We start from the raw sequence: 22975 nt of genomic DNA on the forward strand, positions 1-22975 counted from the left end.
GAGATGGCAAAATATTCTGTCAGTATTTGCTGGTAATGGACTAAAGTATAGGAGTAAAAGGTCAATTTCCAGTTCCAACTCTGTCCTGACTTAGTAATTTTGAGCATGGCACCTCTCTTCAGGTGAACTTTCCTATCTTCAAACTTACTCATATCTTTTTTTAAGATTTTATTTATTTATTTGAAAGAGAGAGAATGAGAGAGAGAGAGAGAGAGCGCACAGGAGAGGGGGGAGGGTCAGAGGGAGAAGCAGACTCCCTGATGAGCAGGGAGCCCGATGTGGGACTCGATCCCCGGACTCCAGGATCATGACCTGAGCCGAAGGCAGTCGTTTAACCAACTGAGCCAACCAGGCGCCCCAAAACTTATTCATATCTTACAGAGAAGCTGCAATGCTATATGAAATAATAAATATGAAGCATTTAAACTTCTCAGAATAAAGTTTTCACAATAAAATGAAATAATAATAGGGTACACTGTATCAATTACATCTGCTTTTATCATATAAAGCAAGCAAATCGGGATGAAATTTTTTATGTTAGAAGGATTCATTTCAAAATATGATTTTAAGAAAAATTCAACTGGTACATCTAAAATGAACCAATCTGGAGCCACCTGGGTGGCTCAGTCGGTTGAGCGTCCAACTCTTGGTTTCAGCTCAGGTTGTGATCTCAGGGTCGTGAGATCAAGCCCCAAGTCTCTTAAGACTCTCTCTCTCTGGGTGCTGAGCATGGAGTCTGCTTAAGACTCTCTCTCTCTCTGGGTGCCTGAATGGCTCGGTCATTTAAGCCTCTGCCTTTGGCTCAGGTCATGATCAGAGGGTCCTGGGATCAAACCCCGCATTGGGCTCCCTGATCAGCAGGGAGCCTGCTTCTCTCCCTCCCTCTGCTCTCTCTCTCTCTCTCAAATAAATAAATAAAATCTTAAAAAAAAAAAAAAAAAAAAAACTCTCCCTCTGCTCCTCTCCCCAAAATCTGATTCATATTCAATTTTTGGAAAACATATTTTGCACTATGCAAAAATTATCCCATTGCTACTTAATTAATACTCAATGCATAAAGCCATTCCTTAGAATAAATAATGTGTTAAATCAGTGGTACCCAGAAATATGTGACACATCCTTAGCTATTTAAAATTATCATTTAACAAAAAAAGTCATGCAACTGTTGTCTGCCCTTTAGGTATTTTGTATAATATTAAATACATTTTGTAAAATAGAAATTGAAAGTCTTGAGTATCTATAGATTTCAGACAAAAGAGTCATATGTGCCCTATCCAATTAAAATGACTACTTAAAGGAACATTTAGTGAGCTAATAATGATTGTAATGTAATAATACAGTATGGAGATATAGATTATTTTAGAAGACATAAAAAGTTTTTTAAATTTAAAATTTTAAATATAAAATTAAATAATACTTAAAATATTGAAATAAACCCACTACGTAGAATCACGTGGTATTTGATTCAAATGAGGCTGGGGCTGGGAGTTTTCTTGAGGACAAGACTGATGATAGGAAGGTGAGAAATTTCCCACGATGGTTGGAAGGAATGTGGATAGCTAGATCATATTACATAAGAAATAATTGACATAGTCACCAAATTTTAAACAAGGTGGAATGTGAAACAAATGCTTCATGTTTAATAACAGAATATCCTTATCAAAATAATATCTCTGTCTGGTACAGGGCACAACAGATGAGTCAACATCAAAAAAGGATGGGATAAAAAGATGAGCAACCTGCCTCCTCCCTCCCCTCCCCTCCCCTCACCACAGACTTAGCACACCCAAAGAGACGGATGCTGAGAGACGGATGAGGAAAGATGGAGGGAGAAAGACGGAGACGAAATGAGGAGAGACGGATGAGGAAGAAGCTACACTGTTGACTTTCATCTCCAGAATTCCTCCACATCTGCCTCTTCCCCTGTATCCCTTGTTCCCAATTCCCTTTCGTTTCTTGGCCTCTTTTTTGATCCTTAGCTGAACTCCCTGTCCCTCTCACTCCTAAAATGCTGACCTGGTTTGGAACCGGCAACTCTGCTTTGCACCTGTGAAGCTCTTCCATGACTTGAGTATTAATGACGTGATTATCCACCTATGACCCCACATACAGTAAACCATGGAGAAAGGCACCTACTCCTATTCCCTGTGGTAGCCCAGTGGAGTCTGGACCGACCTGTACATGAGCCAACTAGACACTATTTGATAATGAAAGGAGATCAGACTTAAACTCCAGAGAAAGATTTAGAGGAAGATCCAGCAAAATCAGGGCACATATCTCACCAAATTCTACTTAGATAGTTTAGGATGGTTGGCCATCCCTCTACTAATCTTCCAATGTCTAAAACAGAGTTTGGTTTCTATTACAATTCCTGATACATAGAAGGCCTCCAGGAAATATTTAATGAGGGAGAGATGAGTGAATAAATAAAATATTATAAGCACCAGCTCTAAGACCGAGGAATGATTATACTGGTTTTTGAGGGTGTGCATGAAGTTATAAAATATGATGAATCTTTAATTAGTAGAACATGTTTGGTGAAATTTCCATTCACATTTCTTTTAAGAAAAAAAGCAGGAAGCAACTCAGCACATCTACTTGTCATCACTTTTAGAACATCTGTCGTTCTAAAACAGCTTTGAAAATAGTTACTTGCCTAGAGTAAGGTCTGACTTCTGCTGTGTAAGCGTTAAAGTGTTCTAAATTCGTATGTGCTAGTACATACTATCATAGACGGCAGTTAATAAAAATACTGATTACGTGGCTTAAATCTTCTTCACACTCTAGTTTTATAGGAATATGTATATGTATGTTTGACTCATTAAAACTTGGTCAAAATAAAGAAAAAGGCAGAGGGAACAGAAGCAACATCCTTACCCCCCCCTTTTTTTTTGCATGAAAAACTGCACATTTACTCTAGAAATCCCAAATAAGAATGTTTACAGGAACAGTCGATGGAAGCAGCATGGGCTGGCATACAAAACTCTTACTGTGTAGCAGGAGAAAACATCCTAAATACAGTGCGTCTCTCTCCATCAGCTGGTGTTCCGTGTTTGTGTTTCTTCAGATTGATCGGCTGGACGTGGATAGCTTGTTTAGCAACATTGAATCCGTGCATCAGATATCAGCCAAGCTGCTATCATTGTTGGAAGAGGCCACAACAGACGTGGAACCGGCCATGCAAGTAATCGGTATGTTTATTCTCTTCTCGAGTTCTACACTACAACAGGAAATAATATTTTAATAACCTCCCTTTGCTTTGGGTTTATGTTTCTGACTCACCAAGCTTCCCAGGAGATGTATAAATGCTAAACCCTTCTTCAGGCTCATTGTAATTACACAAACTCTGTATTTGTCTTCAAGTGGGTTTCTATCCATTTGCTCAAGTCTCACAGTAACACTAAACACACCATTTGCTTTTTAATTTTCAATCTTTCAACCTCTTTGCCTTACAGATGTTCTCTCATTTTGTTTTATGGCTAACACTTACTCAGTCTTTAAAGAATTAAATATTTAAATACTTTAATAGCTTTACTGATTTCAGTCACAGTATTTTTCAGATCTTACACCTATGAATCCATTGACTTTGGGATTGTAAAATTTTTTGCATGAAGGGGTTTGATAATTTATAAAACACGCAGGTTCTACTTTTCCCATGCTTTTCCTTTTTTTCCTATATTATTTGCTTTCCAAATATATTTTTACTCGTGGTCATAGATTATTTTCTTACTCTGGTAAGATTTTGGAAAAAAATACAAAGATATCTTTGAGAAAGCATTGAGCCAAATTTTTATCCCTTCCATTTCTTGGGCGTTTCAAAGGGAATAGTGCATTGTGAGCTTTCTGAAGGCAGTAACCGCCCTGGAGATACGTAGTGCCATGGAGGCTAAGACTTCTTTAAATTTTTTTTTTGTTATTTTTCTATTTCAGGTATAACATGCAATGTATGTTCCCTACAAGAATATTAAAACAAATCAGGAGTACAAGGATAAAACAATGCCACTCTCTTCCTGATAAGTAACCACTGTTATCAGTTTGATGTGGATCCTTTCTTTCAGACATATACAGAGACACAAACACACACACCTTATATCTTTATTCACTGTGGCTTAGTTAGTGAAAATCAGGGGTTTAAAAATGAAATTGACCTTGTTTAATATTTATGGAAGACCCAAAGTTTAATAAGCAAGGCTGATATTATGCAAAGGTGAATCAACCTATTTGTAGCGTTTTACAGACCAAGAGGTCAGCTCACTCAAAAAGGTTCTCCCACAAACAGGTTTAAATTTAATCATTACTTTGACTGAAAGTCCCTATCATGTACTGAAAGTTTGTGTTCCCCTAAAATTCATATGTTGACACCCTAACCATCAGTGTAATGGTATTTGGAGGGGAAGCTTTTGGGAGGTAATTTTGGTTTAGATGAAGTCATGAGGCAGTGAGGGGGCGGTCCCCAGGATGGGATTAGCGTAAGGAAAGGAAGAGAGACCAGAACTCCCTCTCTCCCTCCTCACCATGTGAGGACACAGCAAGAGGGCAGCTATCTGCAAACCAGGAAGGAGGTTCTCACTAGAAACTGAGGCAGGTGGCACCTTAATCTTGGACTTCTCAGCCTCCAGAACTGTGAGAAATCAATGTCTGTTGTTTAAGCCCTTCCTCCCCCCAGTCTATGGCATTTTGTTATGGCAGCCGGAGCTAACGTAGTTTCTAATAAGCTGTAAATATATTTTCTAAACGAAGGACTCTATTCATTATTACTTTAGTGTGGGTTCATTGGCCATTCATTTATTAATTCACCCAGTGAATAATTATTAAGTAGCAGCATGTATAAAGGTACTGTGTGGCATTGTTGGGTATCAAAAGATGAAAGAGATCATCTCTGTCCTTCAAAAGTTTGCCATTGAAAAGCTCCTTGAATTGAAGGTATTTGTGTAATACACCATCAGACTATTTTCTATACTGCTGCGGGACTTCAGAGGATAAAAAAGAATATTTCTAGATGGGGAAATCACAGAAGGATCCTTGAAGATGTTACTTGGGCTTACAGTTACAGTCCAGATTTCAACGAGTGGGGTCCAGGTCTGAAAGATTAAGTGAAAGCAACAGCATGAACAAAAGCATGGATAGCAAATGCCAAATGCCAAGCATGTTTAGGAAATGATGAGAGATCAAGCCAAGCAGGAGTGAATCAGAAATGAATCTGTAGGGGCGCCTGGGTGGCTTAGTCGGTTAAGCCTCTGGCTCTTGTTTTCGGCTCAGGACATGATCTCTTGGATTGTGAGATCAAGCCCCACATGGCTCCATGCTCAGTGGAGAGTCTGCTTGAAGATTCTCTCCCTCTGCCCCTCCCCCACACTCTCACACATGAGCACACTCTCTCTCTAAATAAATCTTTAAAAAGAAAAAGAAATGAATCTGTAAGTGTAGAATAGAGACAGACAATACTCGGAATCAAATTTGGAATTTACTCTGCAGGTACTGAGGAGCCATTAAAAGATTTTTCAGCAAGGGTGTGATGAGACATACAAGTTTCTGGAGAAAGAAAATAAGGGTAAGTATGAAGAGAATGTATGGAAGGAGAAAATGAGTACTAGACTAGTAAATAGGTTGTTATAAATAATGCAGTCATGTGGTAACAAGCATCTAGCTAGGCTAAGGTAGATACAGTGAGACTAAAAAAGGGGGCTCAGATTCAAGAGAAATGTTGAATAAAGCATAAACAAGATTTAGGGGTTGGTTGCCTGTGCTAAAGTCAAAGACACTTCCAGGTTTAAGGAGACAAGTATCCTAATTTATCTACAACAACCTGGTTTTAGCCTAGTCTAGCATTCAGTCCAGTTTAGCATTTGTCCTGCAATTTCTCCTTTTTAAGGAGGATCATTATTAATCACTGCACTACAAGAGATTTGGTGAGACCTCTACATTGTACTCCAATTTCTAACCCATCTCTCCTAATAGAATATAAGAGGCAGGTGTATTTGACAGAGTTCTCACCATAACACATGCTAAACTCTGAAAGACAGCCCATCTCTCATTTCCCAACCTTTTGAAGTACAGCATGCATAGCACTGGCTGATAAAAAGATGACATTTGGACGTGAAGCTAACTGCTTCCTGTTCCGGTGGTGGTGGGAGATATTTCTGATGCTACAGATTCTGCTGTCCACTGGGTATAGCAGCTAGTGTGTCATGGCCCATGATGGGTGGCCCTTGCCATGACCCGTGAGAGGCAGGAAGCCACCAGGCTATTAGTCAGTGGGTTTTAGCGGGACAATTAGGGAATTAAAGATTAGATGTAAGTGAAATTCCTGTGACAAGTAGAGGCTTTGCTGTCCTGCTACAGAGTATCTGGATGCTGTTGCTACAATAGTTTGGTAATTCATCTTATGATACAAATCCGTAACTTTTTAATGATCTGGTTATCTTACTTGGTTTTGCAATAAACCCTTTCAGAAGCAAGTGTTTCATCTATGCATGTTTAATAAAAATTAAGTATTGATTTTCTGTTGCTCAAGAAAGTTGATGATGAACATATAACACACAGAATACTTGCTATCCACCATGGGGTTTTTAATGCTATCACTGACTGTAAGACAATCGGAAGAGAAGAAGCAGCAATATCTACCTCAAAAGTTAGTCATTGCTTTAAGAAGATTGTGCCCATTATTTTCAAACCTTGGCATTTGGCATTTGTGGACCATGCTTCTGTTCATGCTGCTCCCTCCACCTGGGATCTTCTTCTCAACCTTCTTCCCACTTGTTGAAATCCTACCTATACTTTTAAGCCCACGTGCATGTGGCTTCACACTTGTAGCTGCAGAGGTGTGTAACATTGAGCACTTTATGCAGCATGGCTTCATTAGGTCAATGACAGTTAGCCTAAGTTAATTTCTCTCGTTTTCAATTCTGAGTTTCCTTGGGCCTGTAAGAAATGTAAAGCAGTGGTTATTAATGAGTTGACACAAATAGCAGAAGAGCTTACAAACAGTTAAATTGTGACAGTTTTATAACAGTGTGAGCAGATAAATTAAATTTAAAAATTAATTAATTCTGATAATGATTAAAAAACACGTTTAACCAGGGGCACCTGGGTGGCGCAGTTGGTTCAGCATCTGACTGTTGGTTTCGGCTCAGGTCATGATCTCTGGGTCTTGGGATCCAACCTGCATCAGGCTCCACGCTCAGTGCGGAACCTGTTAAAGTTTCTCTCTTCCTCTCCCTCTGCCCCTCCCCTTGCTCTCTCTCTCTCTCTAAAATAAATGAATGAATAAATCTTAAAAAAAAAAAAAAGAAAAGAAAAAAAGTTTAACCAATTCACAGAACAGATGAAAACCTTTTGGAAGTTTATGGTGTCAAAGGCGAATTTTCTGACCTAATTGCGAATGCTCCTGTTACTTTAAAAATTAAGCTTGTGAATGCAAATGATAATAAGAGTACATATTTTGGGGGAGCACAGCATCTCAGTAAAATAATACTTTTACTAAAGTTAAGAAATCTATGGAACAAAAATTTACTTGAGATTGATTGTGGTGATTATGTACTAAAGCTGTGATATTCTATTAGTCGAAATGGTAACTGTAGTCAAAATTCACACAGCTTTATATATACAAAGTTAGAGTGAACTATATACAATACCTGGAGGATAAAGCTGATATTAATTTTTTTAAAGATTTTATTTATTTGAGAGAGAGCGAGCATGAGCAGGGGGAGGGGCAAAGGGAAAGGGAGAAGCAGACTCGCCGCTGAGCAGGGAGCCCCATGTGGGACTCGATCCCAGGACCCCAGGATCATGACCTGAGCTGAAGGCAGATGCTTAACCGACTGAGCCACCCAGGCACCCAGGCATAAACAATCTTATGCATGATGGTAACACATTCTTTGTTTGCTCCTGGTCAGTAATCAACTTTTAGAAATTGGCATTTTGTTCAAAATCAATTAGAAGTCTTTACTTAAAGTATTCAACAAAGAAAGGGGAAAAAAAACTACTTCAGCTTTTTAATCTTTACAATTGTAATTACTGAAAACAAAATTGCAAATAGGAAGACACTGAAATTTATCACTACTAAAACAAGGAGTTAGCTTTAAAAAATGAGTTTATATGGTATAGAAGATTTAATTTTAAAATTCTTTAATTCCATTTTGGAAAACTTGACTTACAGAAAGACGTTTTGATAGAGTTCCTATTAAATAGGGTAAAATTATATCCTGTACCAGATTTTACAATATCTACATTTGGAAAAATATTTAAAAATCATAAATAGAAACAACTTCTTTGGTGAGCTTATTTTGTAAAAATAAAGAAAAGAATCCAAATGGAGGCTAAAAGCTAGTACTTGTGAAAATATTTCAGCTCAAATATTTACATATTTCAATATAGAGAGATATATAATCAGAATTTTAATATTTTCCATTTAGCAGAATTTTCTTTGAGCATATCAGGTGCCTCTGTGCTTATATAAGAGTATTTTCCTAATTAAAAATATTATGGTTTACATATTTCAGCAGCAACATGCATAATGCTAGATTTTAATATACATACATATACATGTGAGATTTTAATCTACATACATACATAGATTTTAGAATAAAATAAATATTGAGTTCATACTGATATAAATAAGTGAGGAGAAAGGAAAAGTCTTCCGTATAGTAGATTTCAATGAATAAATATAGAAGGAAAGAGGAGAATCGAAAACCACCATTAGACAAACACTGCAGTTATAATTGTTGCAGCCAAATCCACTGATCAGTGCTTGATTTAGGAGGTGAAAGTTTGGGGAGAAATTTCATAGTTTCAAAGTATCTCCTAACTATTAACCTTAAGTTAAGGCAAAGACAGTAACTTCAGTGAGGAACCAGGCAGAGACCACCTTAACCAAATGATCAAGGTCAACAGTACCAAGGAATAACACACATTCCCATCATAAACCTGTGATACAAGTGAGGAGGACATAGAACCATCTCTGTAGTACTTTTGCCCAAAATATGTGTGATCATGTCCAATCATGAGAAAACATTAGACATGAGCAAACTCAAATGAGGGACACTTGACAAAATAATGGGTCAATACTCTTCCAAAATGTCAAGGTCATTAAAAGTAAGGTAATACTGAGGAGCCTCAGCGTTTTGAGACCACGGAAGACTAAGTCAGAGTAACAAAAAAATGCGAGTGGAAGCCTGGATAGATTCTAGAACAGTAAAAGAATGTAGTGTTGAAATTCAAATATGGTGTTTAGTTTAGTTAAGAGTACAAAAGCACACTTCAATTCCTTTACTGACAATTGCACTGTGGTTATACAAGATGTTAAGCGGAGTGAAGGATATCTGAAAACTACCAGAACTAATTTTGCAATTTTCTGTTAAGTATAAAATTACTTCAAAATAAAAATACTATGGTTTTACAGAGAAACTCAGTTGAATGTGTTCACAATTTTTTAATTTACCAATCATAAGTTGCAGTTTTGAGGAAGATGATAGAAGAATAGATAAAGGAAACTAAAACAGTAAGACCGTATTTGTAAAAGAACCAGTTGGAGTCATATTTTAATTTCCTTATCGTTGACATCTGGGCTAGCCTTGTGGCTTGCTTTGACCAATAAAATGTGGCAAAGTGATGTTCTACAATAGCCTTGTGACATCCACTCTCTGCTCAGGGAGAGAGAAGGCTCAAACTACCCAGTCATTTCAATCAACACAGTCAAGGCCTTGAACACGTGAGTGTGGCCTCCTCAGCCAGCTGGCCTCTGCTTACGGATTACAAACGCATGAATAAACCCCAACAACAACACCTGGAAACAAGCCATCCCAGCTGAGCCTTGTTCAAATTGTCAATCCAGAGAATTGTGAGAAAACAGCGTTGTTTTAAGCCTTTAAGTTTTGGGGTGATTTTTTTTTTTTCTGCAGCAAATCTAATACAGATTCACAGAGAGAGATTAATTCAATTTAGACGAAGAAAAACTTGATTTGGAAAATGGATTTTGAGCTTGGACTTGAAGGATTTAGAAAGGTGGAGATTGAAGCAAATGATTTTTTTTAAAGATTTATTTATTTTAAAGAGAGAGAGAGCACGAGTGGGAGGGGCGGAAGGAGAGAGAGAGAGAATCTCAAGCCAACTCTGAGCTGAGCGGGGAGCCCAACACGGGGTGATCTATCTCACAGGGCTCGATCTCATGACCCTGAGATCATGACCCAAGCGGAAACCAAGAGCTGGGGGCTTAACGGACTGTACCACCCAGGTGTCCTGAAGCAAAGGACTTTCTAAATGACAAATGGCATAGAGGCCCCAAGGCAGGAGAGTATAGGAAATTCTCATAAAGGAGAGCAATCTAATGTGGCTGGAGCACACTTCCAAGGAGACTTCCATGACCCATACACAGTAGCCATATTAGCACAGAGTTCACTGACAGTTTCTTCCCACCCCCCACCCTGCCCCGGCGATTTCTATCACTAAATCTTTCACCAAAGCTCTTACATTTCATAGGATAACCTGATTTTTGGTGGGACATTTCCAAAATGAAAAGCACAGGTGTCCCATTTCTCTGTCCTTAGATGGAACGAATGAGAGGTTGTGATTCACTGCTCTAGTGCCAAAGGGAAACTTTCCAGGTACCTAGATAAACCAGGAGGAGGATTTTACTCAATAATAACCTTGGGGTTTGGATGAGGTTCAAGTTTAAGCACAGAGGCATATGTCTGTAGATATGAGAGCCCTGGGGAATTGTCTGGACTATCATGCCAAGATACAAACTGGATTTTAAAATCTTGACTGCAGCAGGCTGTCTAAATAGGAAATGGGTTCTAAATCTTCAGAAATGGGAGTATGAGATGTGGCTCTTGTTTCCACTTAGACTGAAGATTACTCTGTAACAATTTAAGAAAAGAGAGAGCAAAGACAAAACAGGTAAAATGCTGGTGTAAGGTTTAAGAACACAAGGGCTTCGATATCAGGTTGACATTGGTTTACATCCCGGCTCGTCCGATTACTAGATGTTTCATCTTAGGCAAGTTACAAAATCTCATTGAACTTCAGTTTTTCATGTGGAAATTTGAGGTAATTATACCCACCCCACGGAGTATTTGTGAAGATTAAGTAAAATCATGTATAAATAATGATGGCCCGATGCCTATTCTTAATAAATACCTAACACATGAGATTACTAATTTGTTATCCTGAGAATATTAAATTTACCCATCTATTTACAAAGCTTGATTTCTTATGTATGTAATCACAGAATAAAATGTGATTTTCCCCCCAGAGGTCTTGATCATGTTTTTCAAACAATCAGATTCACTGGATGTGTTTAGTTTCTAGATGCTCCCAATATCTATGCATCTTGATGATTCATAGATCTAATAAGGCAACATGTTTTCTTCTATAAAGCATGATTGAACATATCAAGTATCATTTCCACATTTGATAAAGTGAACAGCAATGAACAGCAATGCAGCAGACACTTTCCAAAGATGGCCTTCAATAGACCATGCCCCCTGGTATTCGCCCTGCTGTGCAATCCAGTGCTATATCCCTGAGAGTCACTAAATCCTACAATGCAGTAGAAGTGACGTTGTGTCAGGGACTGGGGGTTTCAGCCTTAAGAAAGCCTGGCAGTTTCTACCTTAGTGATTTGAGGAACTGGCATTTAAGAAGTCCAGCTACCCTGCTAGACATATCCCATGGAGAGGTCACACGGAACGAGACCAGACCTGAGACTCTGTCGGCTGAGAAAGTGGCCCAGCTGTCTCAGCCTCCCAGCTGAGGCCAGCCTTCCCGCTGTCCCTGCCGAGGCATCAGCTCTGTCAATGAGCCATCTCGAACCACCCAGGCAGTTCAGCCCTGGGCTGACCGCAGCCCCAGCCGGCACCAAGGGGAGCAGGAGAACCGATTCCAGCCAACCCGCAGAATTGTGAGAGAAAATCAAAACGATTGTTTTAAGGTACTAAGTTTTGAGGCGGTCTGTCACATAGACAGATAACCCAAAGAGAGCCTGTATCCTCTTACCTACATTTGCAACAGTGCTGTAATGTTTCAAAGCGTTATAAAAAAAAAAAAAAAAAAAGACAGAGTTATGACTATGTGTGAGTCTACTTTAGGTGCTCACCTCCTGCACACTATACTGAGAACCAGAGCTGAAAGAAGCTTGTGGTAAAGGAATTACAATTTCTCATTTGCCTTTTCCTGAGGGTGAGTTTATCCTTTGAGATAAACACAATTTAGAGCTTTCTGTTCTTTGAAGGTGAAGTGGTGATGCAGTGTCGTTCTACAGCAGTACTTTGTTCTCCTAAAGCAGTGTCTCTTGTATGTCCCTGAAGCAGGAATCTGTGCCTTTAGCAGTGATTTTGTGAGAAGAGCATTAGTCACTGATAATTCGGGTCATGTTGCCATGTGGGAGATGCCACAAAATAGCTCACCTGAATAATTTTTCTAAAGAGTGCGTGTGTGCATGCGTGTCTGTGCGTGTGTGTGTATGTGTGTGTATTGTACTCAGAACACAGGGAGGCTCAATCTAGTTAATTCTGGCCAGTGGGGACAGGTTGGGAGCACCCCAGACCTGCATCCTAGAATGTGTGAGGCCAGTAGGGGCAAGACCCAAATGCAGCAGCTGAAAGGTCTGGGCATTTTATTCTAAATGTTAGCAGTAATAGAAAAGCTATCAGCTTCAGAGAATGTGACAGGGAAAAAAGGGGGTTTTTTTGGGGGGGGAGGTCAAGCATCCGCAATCCATATGGGAGAGGACAAATCAGCGGGAGGCGGTGGACAGCAAAATACAACGTGGGCTTGGTCTTCCAACCCCTTGAGTGTGGTCAAGCTGGGTCCCAGGGCTACAAGGACTTATTTCTTGTAATAAAAATAAAGCCAGGGTGGCGTAGGAACACGTTCTACTGTTCTGTTCTCTGAGGAGAATGTGAAGCTCCAGGATGCTGTGCTGTGCGGCCAGCTCACGGAAGTCAGTGGCTTAGCTGTGCGGGCAGATCTGAATGGAGCTGTGAAAAATCAAATATTGTGCAGAATACATGTAGAAATAAAGTCCTAACTCCTACAAATGTAAGAGTTCTCTGAACCCCGGAACACTTTCCCAATAGCCAGGGAGTGAAAGTGAGAAGTACATTTGCAGGGGTGCAAACCTTCAAGGTGCGCTGTAGTCCAGAGGGAGTGTGGCCTTTGGTGGGAAACGAATCTGCGTTTTCATTCCAGCTCTGTCACCACGAGCTCTGCGGCCGGGGCCGAGTCACTCAGATCAGTGAGGACGGCACTTGCCGTCAGAGACCTCACCAAGAGGTCAGAAACCTCACCAAGAGGACTTAACCAAAAAAGGGACTTTTTCCTCACAGAACAAGGAATCCATAATTCAGTAGTCCAGCACTGGGGCAGCTGCGTGCTGGCTCCTCGCAGCCTTTTCCTTCCTAGGACTCGACGTGTGGTGATGTGTGGTGCGTGGCCTCCTGGCCTCATGCTGGCTGCTGCACTCTCAAGAGCGGCTTCCTGCAGGCAGTAACAGCAAAACCACCTCCTCCTGAGGCTTTCTTTTTTTTCATTTGGGAGGAACCAAAGCCCTTCCCAGTGACTTCAACCTATATCTCATGATTTCATTTCACACACAAACACATTCACACACAAATGCGCACTTGCACACATCCTTGGCCACCCCTGATACCAGACATTGGAGAAAGGTCAGTATTTTTAAGTGGGTGCATTGCCGGTCTAACTTTTGTTAGTTTGGAACAAAGAAGAATGAATAAGCAGCCAGCAATGGATGCCACGTTCATCTGTTCATATTTCAAATGGGAATAGCAAGTCCTCCAAGGGTACAAGACATGAGGAATACTCCCATTAGAACATAAGCTCCAGGAGGAGAGGAATTCTTATCTATTTCATTGCTGATGCTTCATCAGCGCCTAGGACAGTGTCCTCAGCAGCACTGACTGAATGCAATGAACGTTGGAGATAATGAGGAGTGTCCAGGACCCTGGCTGATGCACAGAAGGATCATGGCGATCGTTGTTCCTGTGGTTGTCACCACGTCTGCCTGTGGTTTGTCCTGTGTCATCTTCAGAGGCTGGCAGGCAGGATAGAGCAACTAGCTGCAGCAGAGGCTCGCACTCTCAAGAGAGGAACATACTAAGGTGAGAGAAATCGAGAGTCATGGGTTGGTCGGCCTAAGAACAGGGTCATCGGTGCTACCCGCCTTGAGGAGGGAAAAGTTATTGTACCTCTTCCTAATCCAGCCCACAGAAACCTTTTAGCTTTCAACTCTCAGAGAGCTAGTGTTTTCCTAATGTGCCACTTGTTACAAAAATCTCCACCTAGAGTTAAATATCCAGGAAGTCAAAAAGGTTTGGGAAGAGACCATGAGTTATCATCAAAATAAACAGTGGTATTCTAGAATGTTAGCACTGGAGCAATACTTAAAGAGCATCCAATCCAACCACCTCACTGCGAGAGCCTGATTTGCCCCAAATGCCATCACTAACTCTGGACACAGTCAGAAGGAGACCCTAACTCTTCCTCTGTGCCCACTGATGCTCCCCAGTTAGTCCTGCCCTGCTGCCAGGGACCTCCAACTGCCAGATGTGTTGGGTGGGCGCTGCCTCAGCTGTAGAAAGGCCTGTCCTTTCCTAGACCCTATCACAGTGGTCATATTGTCCTCCTGGCACTCGACACAGCAATGGCCCCCACACCCCATTGTGGCTGTCCTCCTTTCTCTTTTTTCTCTCCATGTTTAGCCAGCCTTACTGGTCCCACTTCCTCACTTCTCCATCCTGCTTCACACTACACCTCTGAAATTGCTGTTGCCATGTCACCAGAGACCTCAGAATTGTCAAATCTCATTGTCAAATCCATTTTTTCTGAACTTATCTTACTCTAGAGCTTCTGAGAATTTTTTACCAAAATATTCCTGACACCAGAAGAGAAATAGGAGCCCCAGGGAATGTAGAGTTGTTGCCTGAAACCACTGCCACTGACATGAAACAACTTTGAAGTCTCATTTTACCTTAAGAACTCCTGAAAATTTTCCATTCTACTCCTTTCTATGAAAATGGGTTTTTTCCAAATGTCTTCATAAAATTGACACTCAAGGGATTTGCTTGTGTTAATACATGGTTGCATGCACCACCTGCCACCTGTATTTGGTTTGAATTCCATAACCCTAACCGGGGTCACTAGGGTGTTCTCAGTTGTTAGTCTTATTCCCAGGCTAGGTAGCAACTAAATGAGACTAAAGGCCAAGGATAGTGATTTCTGTCAGCAGCATTTACTCTTCCCCCTCTTTCTTCTCACTTGCCCTCCTCACTTTACCCTGTCCTGGAGAGCAGAAGGGCGTTAGGAAAGAAAGGAAGGAAATGTATCCATGACCTGGCATTTGGCATCCATAGTCTTCTTCAGTCCCAGAAGCTGGGCTCTCATCCAGGGAGCCTAAGCAAACTAGGGAGCTTTCCTTGGACCTCCTGATGAAAGCTGCCAGCAAAGCTCTTTCATTTGGGGATGGCAGGTTTACTCAGTTGTGAGCGTCCCTCAGAGGAGTGACAGACAGAGACTCATATTATCTCACCCAGATCTTGGACATTCTTTCTAATGAGTAGGTCATATCCACCCTTTGTCCTCAAAACCGTCACACTCTCATCTCTGTGTTGTGAATACTCTGTCTTGACAAACAAGTTTTACTTAGAACTACAGAACTTTGGGGATATATCTTCAACCATGATTTATGCTTAAAATTTTAACCAAAATGCTGTTTTCACATCACTGTAGTTGGTTTTTAGAGTTGAATGTATTACTTATTTTTTTCTTGGTAATACAAGTAACTCTGTGTCTTGGTCATCTCAGGCTGCCATAACAAATGACCATAGACTTGGTGGTTAAAACAACAGACATTGATTTCTCACTGTTCCGGAGGCTAGGAAGTCCAGATCAAGGTGCCTGATTCCTGGTGAGAGCCCTCTTCCTAGTTTGCAAGCAGCCACCTTCCCACTGTATCCTCACATGGTGGATGGAGAAAGCTCTGATGTCTCTTCCTCTTGTCACCCGGCACTAATCCCATCATGGCAGCTCCACACGCGTGATCTAATCTAAACCCAATTATCTCCCGAAAGTCCCACCTCCAAATACCATGGGGGGGTGGTTATTAGGGCTTCAACATAAGGATTTTAGAGGGAAATAAACATCGAGTCCATAACACTCTTCATTAGTAACAGTTTATGTAACATTTTCATAGAATTTTTGAGTTAGATTTTATGGGTAGTAAAGAGGGTCACTTGAACTGTCATGATTCCTCCAAAAATATTTTTTTATGGAAGAAGAAGAAACAGTGTGTTGATTAGAATTAAGTTCTACTGGTAGGAACAGCAAACAAAACAGAACATTACTAGCCTAAATAAGAGATGTCCATTTCTCTATTGTGTAATGGCCTAAAGGCATGTATTTTAGGTCTACATGGCAGCTCAGCTCTTCAAAGTCCTCTGGGATACAAGCTTCTTCCAGCTCACACTTAGCCTTATCTTCATGGACAAGCTAATGTCCAGCAGAACAAAGGAAAATATGGAGAAGAAGGGGTAAATGACGAGCTATCTGCCTCTTAAAGTTCCTGGATATTGTCACAGGACAACTTTCTGCAGACTTTAGTTACACGGCCACCCCTATTGCAAGGGGGGCTAGGAAATGTAGTTTTTATTTTGTTGCAGGCAAAAATGTTATTGCTTCAAGGGGAGTACTGATACTGGGGGACAATGGCATGCTCTGCCATCCACAGACTTATTTGCCATATTTCTCACTATTTTGCCTTTGGCTTGGTTGATACCAATCCTAGTTTTCCTCCCTTTTCTCTGACTGAGCCTTCTCAAGCTCTTCTGCAGACTCTTTTTCCTCTAGGCTCCCCTCAATGTTAGTGTGCCCCAGCATTTGGTCCTCACGCCCCTTCTGACTCTGTAGACTTTCTTGCATGATCATATCAAAGTCATGGCTTCTGTGTCCTGAGTTTCATGTACCTACATCTCTTCTCTAGATCCTTTTTTCTTGAATCCCAGACTCACATACCCAATTCCATAAAGGACGTCTCCACTTAAACATATTTTGGGTGACCCAACTCGGTACATCTAAAATTAAACTCATCGTCTTTCCACATAAACTCTCTGTTTCTTATCATCATTGTCAATCCACACTCTTACTGAAACCAGAATCCTGGGATATGCTTGGAATTCTCCCCTTCATCTCTCACATAAGTCAATGTCCCTTTTCTTGCTTTCTTCTCTGTCCTCCCTGCTTTTGTTTCCAGTGGTTATAACTAACATCGATTGGGCATTTGCATGTGCCAGCTACTGATACATTACACATTTTAATTCATTTAATCTTCAAACAACCCTGCTATTATTATTGTTCCATCTTACAGATCAGGAAATTAAAGAACAGAGAAGTCAAGTAACTCTCCCAAATGTCACAGGAGTAAATGGTAAAACCAGGATTTGAAAACAGGCAGTTGATTTTAGAGCACTCTCTCTTAAGTGCTAGAATTTCCTGTGCAAGCCCTCATTATTTATTTCTTGTATTACTATAGAAGTTTTTTAATTGGATTCTCTTTTCTAGTCTCACTAACTCCTCCCTCAAATTTCACCTTTCATATGACTAATTACTAGAGTAATCTTTCCTAGAATACAATCTAATCATGTTAGTCCACTGCTTAAAATCAATCATCAGTGCTTCTCCATCACCTGCAGGCTACAGTCCCAGCTCCTTAATGACATGCAAAGCCCTTCATGATTTGACTCGTGCCTACAAATACAATCTCTCCTGGAACTTTACCACAGACGTGGCACTGTCCAGCCATACTAAACCACTCCCTCAGTGTGTCTCGGTGCTTTGTGTTCAGTCATAGCTCCTATTTCAAGGGCAGACTGTTACAGAAATTGCTAACAAGTCCTCAAGAGCAGAACAGATGACCCTCTGTATTTTATACAAAGTATGGTAAATGGGAGTTTACTCTTACTGGCCTTCATAAGTTCCTTGAGGGAAGTGTTGGTTCTTTGCATCCGCAGTTCCTACCAAAGTGCTTGGTACGTAATAGTCCCTCATTAAATTGTTGTGAAACAAGGATGAATTAACTGCTTCATTCCCTTTTATGCCATTTTCCTAAACAAAGTCTAGGACACGAAGATCTCTTGAATATCACTGTTTGTACCCTGGGTTCCTGGCCCTGCAGGGGAAATTCATCTTGGAATGGGGTCAGAATAATAGAGAGGCCATATCGTTTGGTATGGCATACCTTGGGGATGGACGTGAGGGTCTGGAAGTAAAGAAGAGGTGGGCCAAGAAGAGAAGCATGAATATATTTACATCAGTGAAGGGAACAATTTGCAACACCTGAGTAACCATACCAGGACATAAAACATGCTCAATATTTTGGGGAGTTGTTTGTCAAGGAGAAAACTAAGGGGGAAAAGGTGCATTTTTCCCCGCTCCTCTGCACGGCGATTGCTTTTGGGGTGATAAGGAAAATCTGTGTCCTAAGATGACTGACCGAGCCAGCAAGAGAGTCCCAGTCCTTTCCCTGGGGCTCTTCCGGGTTCTTCTCCCTGCTCTGCTTCCCACGCATACCAATCCGGGTTCTTCTCCCTGTCCCTCTCTGCGCACACGCCAAAAGTGCCCAGTATGCGGAAGTAGAAGTGTGTAAATTGCCCCCTTTGTTTGTGCTCGGGGCTCAGACCTTTGGAGACCACTCTCCTCTGAGCCCGCCGGCATTAAATAAACCTCCCATCCTCCAAGATCTCTGGGTGCCACTTGGTTCTTCTGTCGGGCGATCCAGTCCAGGTTCTGTAACATTTGGTTCCCTGACCGGGAAACCCAACCGCACTGGCCCATTGTTGCCACCGGTTTGGGGCAACGGTGGGGCAGTGATGGAACGAAGGATCCTAACTGAGAAGGTGCACCCTGCCTAATTTTCAGCAGTCTCTTGCCCCGGTCACCTCGGGCCGGCCCTGCTCCACTCTTCCTGCCAGACTCAAGGAGACTTGGCAGGTGAGGACCTGGTCCCGATGTCAGATTCCGGTAAGGCCTGGGGCCCCAGGACCCAGATAGGCCCACCCCCATTGGTGTGGAAGGGGAGCCTGATCACCTCCCAGAGACCTCTTAGAGGTCTCACAGGTAGGGATTCCCAGGGAGGGAATGTAATAACGTCTGGAGTGTGAATGTGTGAGTGAATGTGCCATCCAACCTGGCTTGCTCAAGCGGACTGATTCTGTGACTCCACGGGCGGGCACCCTTAAGGTCCCTAGAAGCCTATGGAGTCTGAGTGGGCCTGTCTGCAATTCAGTGGTGAACGGCATAGAGCCTAGGGTGGCATCAGAGTAGATTCCAATTGTAAGTCACAATGCTGAGACCGCTACGGCTAAGCCTCACCTAAGCTCCTTCTGGACACGGCCAGACGGGCATCTGATTGGTCTCCTCACCTCAGGAGGCACCCCCCCTTTGTCTGTCTCTGCACCACTGCACACGGGGACATCACCATGGGGTCAGGGCAGAGTAAACCTATGGTTCTAGAGACCATGATCAAAAATTTCAAGAAGGTGTTTTCAGGAGACTATGGAGTCAGGATGAACCCTGGCAAGTTGAGAACCCTGTGTGAATTGGAATGGCTCACTTTTGATGTCAGATGGCCTTCAGAAGGGACATTGGATGTCCCAACAATTCGTCGAGTATGGCGAGTCATAACAGGAGAACCAGGACACCCTGACCAGTTACAGAAACATTGACTCCTGGCTAGGAATTGCTCAGACCCTTCCCCCATGGGTGCGATTGGCTTGCAATAGGCAGGGACAGGTCAGGGTCTTAATCGCTTCATCCAAGCGACCTAAAGAAAATCAACAAAAGCCCCAGTCTCCACAAATCCTAGCCAGAGATCCCGAGGACAACCTGCCCCCACCGTATGTACCCTCATGACCATCTACACCTGGCCCTTCAGCTCCAGACACTCCGCCGCCATCAGTTTCACCAGCGCCCCCAGGCCCAGAGGATCCACCGGCATCCCCAGGCCCAAAGGATCCACTTTCTCCAGGACCAGCAGCCAGGCTGTGCCCCTGGCCGAGCGCAAGCACCCTTCAAATGCCAGTACAAGACACGCGGGAACCCGAGAGGCACAATGAAGATGGGACGGTCCAACCCAGCCATTCCATGATGTATTGTCAGCCCTTCTCCACCACCGACCTCCTCAACTGGAAACATAAAACCCCATCCTACTCTGAGAAACCACAGGCTATGGTAGACCTCATAGAATCCCTCTTCCAGACTCATCGGCCAACCTGGGGAGACTTCCAACAGTTTAACACCCTGTTTAACACAGAGGAAAGGAGGAGAATAATGAACGGTGCACAGCAGTACCTGGAAGAGCACGCACCAGTGGTAGTCACTGACCCTGCTGCCTGGGCTAATGCGGCTGCCCCTGAAGAGCGCCCAGCATAGGACTTCACACAGGCCCACATCCGCCGGTACCAGGAGACCCTCCTCCAGGGAATCCGGGCAGGAGCTAAGAAACCCATGAACATGACTAAGGTATCCTCGGTTGTCACTCAACAACCCTGGGGACTACTACAAAAGACTATGTGAAGCCTACAGGATATACACTCCATTTGACCCCGAGACACAGGAAAGCCAACCGATGGTAAACACCTCCTTTGAGGCTCAGGCCACCCCAGACATCAGAAAAAAACTTCAGAAACTAGAGCGTTTTGCCGGGATGAACATCAACCAACTAATAGAGATTGCCAATAAGGTCTACATGAACAGGGAGGTCGCAGCCGAACAGGAAGCCGACAAAAAGATGAAAAAGAAAGTCAGCCTCCTCACTGCCGCCCTGAAAGAAAAGGACAACACAAAGGCGGGGAGACCCCGACCACCGAAAGGGGGGAAGCCCAGAACCCCCTTGGCAAGGGATCAATGTGCCTACTGTAAAGAGAAAGGGCATTGGAAAAATGTATGTCCCAACTGGTGAAAGGCTCAAAAGCCCAGCCGCTACAAGGAAGAACCCCAAGAGAAGGACCTCATAGGCCTTGCGGGAATGGACTCAGACTGAGGGGGACTGGGCTTTTTCCTCCTTGGCCCCCATGAGCCCACAGTCAAAATGAAGGTGGGGGACTGATCAGTGATTTTATTGTTGATACTGGGGCCGAGCATTCTGTTGTCACCTCCCCAGTGTCACCCTTCAGGAAAAGGACTGCAACTATCCTCAGGGCCATGGGGACACGGGCGATACAACAGCCCTTTTGCCAGACTCGCCAGTGCAAACTCAGGGGCCACAAGGTCCAACATGAATTCCTTTATCTGCGTGATTGCCCCATCCCTCTCCTGGGCCGAGACATGCTCTCTAAGCTTAGGGCTCAGATAATCTTTGAGCCCAGTGGACACACTGGCCTCTGATTGGACCCAATCAAGGTCCAAGACAGGGTCTCTAATACTAGCAATTACCATGCCAAGGGAAGAAGAATGGAGGCTATTCTGTGCCCAGGCCCAACCGAGCAGCCCGCCAGAGTTCAGACTCACCTTCCCTTCAATATGGGCTGAAAACAACCCACATGGACTAGCCTGGAATCGGGCCCCTGTCATTGTTGAACTGATCCCAGGAGCCCAACCTCAGAGGCAAAGGCAATACCCCCTTCCACAAGAAGCTAAGATCGGCATCCAAGAACATCTGACCAAACTCAAAGAAGCAGGTATTCTAGTCGAGGGCCAGTCGGCCTGGAATACCCCACTCCTGCCAGTCAAGAAGCCAGGAGGGGGATACCAACCAGTTCAAGACCTGCAGGCCATCAACAAGGTGACCATCTCTCTTCACCCAATGGTCCCGAATCCATACACCCTCCTCGGACAAATCCCAGGGTCGGCCAGATGGTTCACTTGCCTAGATTTGAAGGATGCCTTCTTCTGTCTCCACTTAGCTCCCCAGAGCCAGCCACTATTTGCCTTTGAATGGTCTGAGCCTGATACAGGGCACCAGATGCAACTGACTTGGACGTGCCTCCCACAGGGGTTTAAAAACTCACCAACCCTCTTTGGGGAAGCCCTGGCTGCAGACCTCACCAGCTTTGCAAGAGAGGCCACACGATGCACCCTCCTCCAGTATATGGATGACCTCCTCCTCACCAATGACACACAAGAAGACTGCACAAAAGGCACAAAGGCCCTCCTACTGTTCCTGTCACTCAGGATACCGAGCCTCATGGAAGAAGGCACAAATCTGCCAACAACTGGTCCGATACCTTGGTTTCCTCCTCACCCAGGGGAAAAGAGAACTAGGGCTGGAGAGGAAAAGGGTCATCATCTCCCTGCCACAGCCCCAGACAAAAAGGGGCCTACAAGAATTCCTGGGGGCTGCAGGATTCTGCTGCATCTGGATCCCTGGGTTCTCGGCAATAGCAAGACCCCTTTATGATCTCTTAGGGGGACCAGATCGAGAACCCCCGGCCTGGACTGAGGGAGCAGAAGCCGCTTTCACAGAGATAAAGACCTCCCTGGGGCAGGCTCCAGCCCTGGGCCTACCAGATGTAGAAAAACCTTTCAATCTCTTTGTGCATGAAAAGGAAAAAATAGCGCTCGGGGTACTCACCCAGACTGTTGGACCCTGGCAACGGCCAGTTGCTTACCTGTCAAAGAAGCTGGACCCCGTGGCAGCGGGATGGCCACCATGTCTCAGGGTGCTTGCAGCCACAGTCCTACTCATCAAGGAGGAGGACAAACTTACCCTGGGGCAAGAACTTAACGTTAAGTTTCCTCATGCAGTTGTGTCCCTCATGAACGCACAGGGGCATTGCTTCCTTTCCAACTCTCGGCTAGCACAATACCAAGGGCTCCTCTGCGAAAACCCGCAGGTCACCCTCGAAACAGTAAGGACATTAAATCCAGCAAACTTTCTCCCCACGGAGGAGGGGGAACCAGACCATGACTGCTCTGAGGTGACTGATGAAGTCTACACAAGCCATCCAGATCTGCAGGATCAAGC

The 22975-nt window shown here is 43.3% G+C and overlaps 1 protein-coding gene across 1 annotated transcript in view; it reads left to right on the forward strand.

Moving 5' to 3' along the window:
* ARHGEF38 (Rho guanine nucleotide exchange factor 38) overlaps positions 1-22975 on the forward strand; it is a 125322-nt gene that overhangs the window by 50425 nt on the left and 51922 nt on the right. Inside the window, exon 3 of the mRNA XM_032400938.1 lies at positions 3068-3191. Within this exon, the coding sequence (XP_032256829.1) occupies positions 3068-3191 (124 nt within the window). The remainder of the gene's footprint in view (positions 1-3067; positions 3192-22975) is intronic.

The sequence above is a fragment of the Phoca vitulina genome, unplaced genomic scaffold, assembly GCF_004348235.1.
Source record: "Phoca vitulina isolate PV1807 unplaced genomic scaffold, GSC_HSeal_1.0 scaffold3, whole genome shotgun sequence".
Taxonomy (NCBI): Eukaryota; Metazoa; Chordata; class Mammalia; order Carnivora; family Phocidae; genus Phoca; species Phoca vitulina.